The 9,267-nt window shown below is 38.9% G+C and overlaps 1 protein-coding gene across 9 annotated transcripts in view; it reads right to left on the reverse strand.

The window, feature by feature from the left end:
* The window catches only part of shc3 (SHC (Src homology 2 domain containing) transforming protein 3), a 22,135-nt gene that overhangs the window by 9,532 nt on the left and 3,336 nt on the right, over window positions 1-9,267 (reverse strand). For 4 of the 9 annotated variants that reach the window (XM_020600829.1, XM_020600826.1, XM_020600828.1 and 1 more), the window contains 3 exons: window positions 7,673-9,170; window positions 5,208-6,248; window positions 1,699-1,769 (listed from right to left, as the gene is read on the reverse strand). In XM_020600829.1, the coding sequence (XP_020456485.1) occupies window positions 1,699-1,769; window positions 5,208-5,882 (746 nt within the window). In that variant the 5' untranslated portion in view covers window positions 5,883-6,248; window positions 7,673-9,170. The remainder of the gene's footprint in view (window positions 1-1,698; window positions 1,770-5,207; window positions 6,249-7,672; window positions 9,171-9,267) is intronic. The other 5 variants (XM_020600830.1, XM_020600831.1, XM_020600825.1 and 2 more) reach the window with 5 other exon arrangements.

Below are 9,267 nucleotides of genomic sequence, written 5' to 3' on the forward strand. Positions count from 1 at the left end.
ATTTGTTATGCTCTCCATCTTGGGTTTAGCATCACAGCATGCTAGTGTAGCATTTCCTAAGCACTCAACACAAGTGCAGCTGAGGTTCATAGTTTCGCAGATACAGTATATAGTAGCATATAGTATTACATTAACTAGATGAATTAAAATGTTGACCCTGTTATGATGCATCAGGATTACCAAAATGTTTACAGTTCATGCTGAGGGTAACATGAATGTGGGTACAAAATTTCATGGTAACCCATAGAACAGCTGCCATAACATTTCACTTAAAAAAAAAAAAACCCTACGTCAACATTGAGGTGACCAGGCAAAGCCTAGTCGTAGCATAAACATCTGCACCAAATTTCATTGTAATCTTTCCAGCTGAGATCTATCATTTGTGTGGGCAACAAATGAATTGGCGTGGACATATTAATTAGTGCAATGGTGCTGAATCAGTTTGGAACATGAATTATGATTTATTCATAAGTAAATTAGAGAAATGACAAATTAGAAAAATTTATTACAAACAAAAAAAACTATTTACAGAGTTTACAGAGAATTCTACAGGTTGTTGCAGAATATTAAATCAGCTCAGCCACAACAGGCCTGAGTCAGGATTTAATATGCAGTGTGTTTAGAGTACCACAGGGAATATTACAAACACACCGCACTTCTTGAAACCATGTAACTGCATCTGGTATACAGTGTTAAACGCCACAGAGCAAAATCTAAAATGGTCTTTCAGATAAAAGCACTTCATTTGCAGAAGTTGTCACCGTGCTATCATTTTTATGTCCAAGACAGACATCAAATGGGGGCTAAAGAAAGAGCTGATTTGATCCAAAAAAAAAGTCAAGCTCCCCTCTAAGGAAAAGTGAATATTGATTTCATGATAAAACCAAAAACGTTGATTTCTGTATCCCCTCTAGGTGGACAAATCAGGCACAGGTTCTTTTACAAAAGGAGAATCTAGTAATTGCAAGGGTATGAGACATACAGTAGCTTCCTCTGAGTCTCTATCGCTCTCTATTAGTGAAAAGCAGTAACACACATGCAGCGAGAGAGAATGCCCACCATTGTACAGCCTTACTAGCCAGCACTGGCCTGACTTCAGAAACTAAAAATGAATGTACATTTCATATAAAACAGCCCTCTTTCATATATTAAAAGGTTAACTTATATCTTCTCTGCAGCAGTGGAAGTAACTTAAGCCTTGAAAATTAACGCAAACAAATCCTGTGTCCCAGCTTTTGTTGATTACTCAAAACAACAATGTAAAAGTCTGTGTTGGTGCCCCCCCTCCCCATTGGAGCATTACCAGGAAAAAGGCTATTAAAAAAAGAAAGTCAGACATTTTATCCACCCCACCAAAAAAAAACAAACAAACACACACCTCCAACCTGTGTAGCGGAAAAGAACCAAAGAAAGATTGTCAACTTAAAATGATGGAATGGCAGCACAGTGTCCAGACTTCCCAGGTGAAGAGTGAAAGCAACCTACAGTGCAAGTGCAACACATTTGTGGGAACTTCTGCAACAGTGCTGTCTATTGAACAATATTCGATTTCAGTTGTAAAAAGAATGACACGTGTTCAGCTGTTCTACTAATAACAGTAAAAATGGAGGTGTTCTGAATATTTTGACCAGTATTGTATAAGACATGAATTATTAATACAGACATTTTGAGCTAAAGGAAAAGTTAATGTGAACATACCTTGTTATTTGTGATCTTGTGGTGAAATCCAGGGACCTCATTGACCGAAGGACTTCTATACAGCCCAGATACTGCAAAGCAAGGATAATAGGCCAGTGTGAAATCAATATTCAGTAATAAATCAAAGGTTGCATTCAATTTTTGTGATGAGCACACCGTAATGTACAAAATTAAAAAAAAAACCTGATTCCCTTCCCCCCCCATTACCAATTGAAACTCAGAATGCAATCAAAACCTCAGCCCTTCACTATGCTGTATACAAAATCACAATACCAGCAATTGTTGTTCAACTTCAACGTGACACAGTTAAGGTGTAAATGAAAGATTTTAAAAAGCACCATGGCACGAACACGTCAGGTTAACATATCAGCCTGGTCTGTCAACGTTAGATTTATAAACAAGAGTTTATGACTTGCTCATGCTCATCAGAAATAACAAATACAGTTTGTATTCTAGATACACCACAAACCTATGTTACAGCTTTGAAACAACGTGAGACAGGATAGTTTTTATTTAGAAAAATGATTCATTACAAGTGCAGCAAATGGTGCCAGTACCACCTGCACTCAGTTGTCAGTTTATTAGGTACACCAAAAATAAACAGTCTGATTCAGCGGCCCTGTCTTCAGGTGTATGATCATTTTGGATGTTTTCTGCTGTTGAACTACACTGCAGAGGCCTGAGCCTAGCCTCATTGATAAAAATGGGGTGAAGAAAAAAAACACCTTTGATTAGACAAAATGTACCCCTTCCAGAGAAACTGGTCCCTTTCTGTTCATCATTATGAGGCTGCATCGCAGGATGAGTTGCATTTCAATGAGTCAGTATTTAAAAGCCAGTCTGCACCTAATTCCAAACAACCTCTTTTAATAAGTACTACAACTGATCTCATAGTGACTGCATATTAAATTCTTATCCTTTCATCCCACCCTGGCCTGCTCATGCACTTGTAAATAATAATGTAGTTGCAATAATTAGTTGTAGTTGCAAGCAGACTTAAACCTGTATTACATCAGCAAATGTGTTTCATGAACTTGCTGGTGTCATCATTTTCTAGGTTCTAGTTAAAAATAGAAAACGCCCAACAGGAGTTTGCAAAACCAAAGTCGGACACAAAGATGGCAAAAGAAATCAAGTTGATTGTTGTTTACATAAAGTCCTGTGGAAACTGCATCAGTGTGTTTCGAGACTGCAGACCTATCCTTTAAAAATCACCTTCAGTACCAGACACCTACTCACGATGCAGCAACTCCGATTAATTTTGCACAGTATGAACATGTTGTGCTGACAATTTTTATCGTTATCATAATCACATTTGTAAGCTCAGTGTAAAGAAAATGAGATATCCAAACAAACTAATGTTCTATTTTCACTATGTCTCACAAAAAAACTAACAAACAAAAAAAACAAACAAAATAACAGGTTACTAGAATCAACTTTCATGCCATTAGGTCCTTACTACTCAGTCAGCATTTCACCAGTAGCAGCAAACAAATACTCTTAAACATGGTGTTTGCAAAGTGCACGCTACACCATGACCAAAAACATAGCAACAGTTGTGGAACTGAAAAAGACCCATTTTGAGCACATTGTGACAACTAGTCACAACAGACTAGTTCGTTACAGGATTCAATGAACTGAGTATTAATATGGGATAACACAGAAAACCTGCACCAAATACAGAGGATCAGCATGGATTGTAATCTGCAGTAAATATGTTGTTTACCTTAACTAGCCAATGCTAGTTAAAGTAACTATGATCAGTTTATTTATAACGCCACTGAAACACATGCCTATAATAGTGGTGGAAAGTAATTAAGTACATTTAATCAAGTACAGTACACAAGCACAGTTTTTGTTTCTGTATTTACTTGAGTATATTCATTTTCTGTTACTTAATACTCTGACTTAACCACATTTTGGAAGCAAATATTGTACTTTTACTCCATTTATCTGATGAGTTTAGTTGTTTTTCAGAACTACATTAAGTATACAAAATACAATATAATCATTTAACTTTGATACCTAGTTGGAAATTCACAAAATAACTAGTAGTATCTCAAATAATAAGCATGAAAAGGTAGTTAAAATCCGCCTGTACCAGCTGCAGCATTAAGGTAATGTACACTATTTATAATACACTGTACATTAAAGTGCTTTTCTGCACAATGGGAACTTTAAGTATTTTGTTATGCCACTATTTTTGTACTTTTATATAAATAACATTGTGAATGCTAGACTTAGTTTTAACAGAGTATTTCTTTATACTGTGGTAGTGTTACTTTTACTTAAACAATGCAAATACTTCTTCCACCACTGCACCTGTCTGTTAAATAGGTGGGTTGTAGTGATGAAGCTATAATCAAATTACCAAATTATGCAGTTCCCCTCAGATTTATGGAGTTTTATAGCATCTTTAAGCTACCTTTTGTTTTTTCCCCATCTGCAACTTTACTGTTCTGTCTCTCACAGCCTAGTTTTTAGCAAAAGAAGTTCTAAAAAGTGTGAGTGTAAACACTGTCACCATTAATCGATGGTCCCTTTAGAGTAATGGTGCATGAAGTGTGTGGAGTGACCACGACACTAATTAAAAGCACTGTGAGCAGAACGTCACATTGAACTCAATACACATAGGACTTGAACAACGGGAAAGGCGGGGGGGCGGGGGTGGCACAGACCAGTCCCTTTCCCCCCCCCCTCACAGTGTGGATGCTTTCAGCAGCAGCATTGACTGGACAAATAAGCGCTCTTGGCCTTAATGTAGTTAATGGAATGTCATGCTGGTCAGAGATACTGTGGGCTTTGTTCAGACAAGCCGTAGTAGGTGTCGTATGATGAGAACCATACTGTGTACCTTGATTTCAAATATAACACATTTCATCTCACAATGCTGTTTAATATGTTCATTCAGGCCCCCAAGACTAAATGTTGCCTTTTGTTTAATGTGCTAAAATAGTTTGTCCCCCTCAACAGAGCCAGGACTCGGCATCATCGCTCCTCATTCTAGTGACTCATTGCCAGCTTGATGACATTCACAGCTCCATTATACGAGGTATGATGGCTGAACAACATTAACTTGAGATTTGGTGACGATAAACAAACATGCACTGAATGTCGTCTTTCCTATTCCATCACTTATCAGTGAGCTACAGCCATAGAGCTCATAGGGATGCACAATGTACAGAAATAACATCACCATGGTTACAAAAGCATAACGCTGTGGCTCCACATACACAAGACAGAAATACTGTATAAATCTAAAATGCTTATAACAAGCTGAAAATTCCATTGATATGTTTATTCACCTTAGGTTTTCCTCTTTTCCTCATTGTTGACGTCTATTTTCTGGTCACCGCTCCATGGCTCAGCCTTATGCTGTAGCCAACCAACAGACACCCACTCAAGGGCATGTTGTGGTGTTCAAATTAAACTACATTATCTCTATGAATTGAGATCATGGGTAATAAATAAATAAATAACTGAAATGAGACAGAAGAGACACTACCAACCTTCACAATGTATGTCACTCCTGGACCAGAGATCTTCTCGCTTGAGTGTAGCCATCCTCTGGAGGGTTTGCTCACCAGTCCACCACCCCCACCTAGATTCCAGTCATCTCCACCAGGCTGGAGCTCGTCCAACCTGCTCTTCTTGCTCATGTTGACAGCTGGCTCCAGCTGGGAGCAGGGGGTTGAATGGGAGGCCAAGCTGCACAGAGAGCCGCCCACACCAGAGGCTGCTGCTGCCGTCGCTGCACTGGGGCTCGGGCCACTGGAGCCGCCTGAGCCTGATCCCCCACCCCCCTGCAGCTTAGACACAGCCAGGTCCTTGACAGCCGAGGGCAGACCCTTGATGCCCAGCAAGCTGCCCGAGTTACTGAATTTCAAGTTGGACACCTTGTTGATGAGGGTACAGAGGGTGGTACCTCCATCTTCCAGGTGGTCAGAGCCGTGGCTGGTGGAGGTGCAGGAGGCAGTGGTGGTGGTGGTGGACTGGACCTCAGTCGGGGGTGTATAAGATGTCTCGGCTACAGGCTGGGGGGGGGCCGAGACCTTGGGGTTCATAGGCAGGCTGTGGAGAAGCTCATCGGAGGTTACTGACTCATTCCTGAAGCGGTTGTATTTGGTACGGTGAAGCATACCCTTCTCTCTCTTGCTCTCTCCCCTCTCTTCACCAACTGACATGCACAGCCTGCCTTTTTCACAAGTGTGCTGGCAGATGTGGCTGAGCCGTACTGATTACCCTCTCCTGTAACATGGCAGCAGCAGTAGAGGCAGCAAACACCTTTTAGCAATCACAGGCCACCTGACTAATTTTCTTTACTGAGGTTACAGTGCTGGTTGTGCTGAGTTGCTGCTGCTGTTGTCGCCAAAGTCCAGTCTGTCCTCAGTAAAACCCTGAAGTGCAATTCAATCCGTTAGAGAAAAATATACAGCCCCAATCCATGGAAGCACAAAACTGAAGCAGAGGAAGAAGAGGATGAAGCAAAAGGTCTCAAAAAGGCTGCCAGTGTTGTGATGTAGCCGGTTTGGTTTCCAGTGGCGATGATACTGATTTCAAGCCCCCAAAATCCAAAAAGTAAGAGAACAGAATTAGGTCTATATTGTCGATGATCACGGATACTGCGAGGGAAAAGCAAATACTCTGACTGCTGCCTGCCTGCCGGCTCTGAGCTAAAGCATGACTCACTGATCTGAGAAAACCTTCTCAACAAAAGGCTTGCTGAACACTGCAAATCACTTCCTGTTGGAGGGAGAAAAGAAAAAAACTCCCACTTACAGCACACTAGAACTAATCAATTTTTAAATTCCCCAGTCTGATATTTATTCTCTGCAATTCTTAATTATCCTCTTATTTGTTTTTCAGTGAAAAAGAAATAAGGAATCGGAGGTAGCCTGATTATTTAACTTGGTAAAAAAAAAAAAAAAAAAAAATAGAAAAAACACAAAAGAAAATAAATCAAGTAAAATGCATGAAAGACCAGCATCCATTTAATTGACAGCTACAATCATAGTGCCCACCATAAAATGCACATTCTTTGATCTAATGATAAAATTTCTATTTAAATGTGCACTGTCATAAAGATGCAATTCACCTCACAATAAAAGGTGAAAGAAATCTAATAAATCCTCAAAACAAACATTTTAGCTCGACTAGAAATATGTAACATCATGAATATAGTGTCCATGTTAGTTTATAATAGCTGCAGAATAAGGATAAACTCGCTCTTGGTTCTCAGGTTTGCACTTTCAAAAACCTATGATTAGATCATATACTTGTTGTTTCTGTGTAAAATCTATATAATTAGCTATTAATGCAAAAATAATATTAACATAATTTGCCTAAGGTACAGCACTGATGCACTATCAGCACTGTGCAACAAAGGAATTTTAAAAAATGAATAAAAATCTGTTCCACAACAAGGAAGAGGATAAAGATTCACAGCTCGTCTAAAATACCTATGAATTAAATACATGAGTACATAAACTAAAGAAATAGAGCAAGAACAGCATGTTTCTCAGGCAAATGAATCTATGAAACAACCAAAATGATAACAGAAAAAGCCCAAGCATCCCCTTAAAACCAGCAGCAATGAAGCATCTTTGTCTCCCTGGTAGTGGAAAGCACACCACCAGACACCATTCATGTAAAATGTCCTCAGCAGCATCTAGCAAAGCCGAAAGACTGACATTCATTCATAATCAGCTTCCGCTCTCACTCTGCTGCAGATTTCGCACTGCAGTCCCTCCCAACATCTCTCTTTCCTGCCTGGCAAACAGAAAAAGAAAAAAAAAAAAGCACGTCTGCCTTCTCTCTTCAAAAACAATGGCAAACACTAAAGCAAGGAAGAAAAGGCAGGCTCTCACAAATCAAGAGGAGGCAAAAAGACAAAGAACAAAAAGAGAAAAGGAGAAAAAAAGCATGCAGTATTTAGTCTTTTACAGTATGTGAATGAAATAGCAGGCTGGCATACCAATATTTCTGTGAATGGAAGCAAGGCCTTTCTGCCTCTGCAAGGCAATCCCTAGGGATGGCATGGTCTTATCCAATGAGGAGCCAGCTGGATGACTCATTCAGGGGAGGCTTGCAGAATAGTGGAAGAGACCATTTCAAATGCAGGTGTACATTTTGTTTTCTCTTATCTGCCCTTCAAAAATGTTACACACATCATCAGATATAAGGTGTTTGCTTAATTTATTAAGCTTGTGTTTAGTTAGCACAATAAGGAGAATGAAAAACATCCAGGACAGTAAATAGAAATAAAAGTGTCACCCCTGTAATTTTGATTGTCACCATTATCAGGTTTTTCCCCCCCACATTCATGTGAACATTTACCACCCACACATATAATTATTTACCATTTCATGCATACATATAAAAGAACAAATGTAGATATGGTTAGACACATAACTATGCTTTGAAAACCAATTAGTGTCCTGGTTTTGATGTTACCACTAATATTGTAATGTTTCATATAATTTTAATTACAAGTGCGAATCATAACGTTCCAGTTGTTACCCTTTGTAAATACATGATCCTCAAAGACACAATGGTATTTTATCTACTTCTGGTGTATTTTATATTACCTTACTATTAGACTACACTTAATGAAACATGCATTTGCAGCTGTTTGGCATGAGGATTAAAGCCCCTCACCATCTTCCAATGTTATACAATTGGTTAATTGTTACTTTTCTGATAAACTTAAGCAATCTGAAATAAAAACAATGCAACACAATTAGCTGTTATCTATGAAAGCTGAGTCTGTATAGTATGGAAGCTTAGAGATACCAAAAGAAAAACTCTAATTTCCCTTGGCCAGTTTTTTTTTTATTTTGAGAGTTCATCACTATTGCTAAAAATAACACTGAAATAATTTTTATTGTACCTGCCACATAAACCCATATACTCCTACCACATTTATGACAAAATATAATGCAGCATGGACTTAGTATTTAATTTATTTACTACTGGAAACTTAAGCAAAATGCATTTTTTTCCCCCCATTTGAATTTTCAGCTCATTTAAAATAACATTTTATTAGAATAATAGTAACACTTTTGAGGCTTTTGTAGTAACTACTCGTTATATTCTGACTTTGAATGATGAGTAACTGATCTTTAACTCCATACATAATTTTAGCCAAATTTCTAAATTTCAGTCTTTAACAAACAGCGGGTGTGATTCACTACAAGTTTTTTACTTTTTTACAAATTCTTATGGCTAATTTTTCATGCAAGGTTATTCAAAGTGCATATACTCACAAACAAAATGCTTTCCCTGCACTGTATCGGGAAGTAAGAAATGTCTGCCTATTACCCCAGAGAGACAGCTGAACTGGGCCACGTAGCCTCTCTTGCTGTGTAGCCATGGGGACAAAAGGTGCAAAATTCATTGTAGTGCTCGGTATGTGGGTGTCCAGAGGGCACAGATCCTGAGGCACTGAAGGCCCACCCACCACTTCTCTGCCACTGTAGGGAGAAACACAAAAGTTGAAAAGAAAGGGTAGGAATATCTGTTCCTACTGGAATGGAGGAGGAGGATGATGATGGCTGGGCACTGGGGGCA

This window comes from Monopterus albus, unplaced genomic scaffold (assembly GCF_001952655.1).
Source record: "Monopterus albus unplaced genomic scaffold, M_albus_1.0 scaffold49.1, whole genome shotgun sequence".
NCBI lineage: Eukaryota > Metazoa > Chordata > Actinopteri > Synbranchiformes > Synbranchidae > Monopterus > Monopterus albus.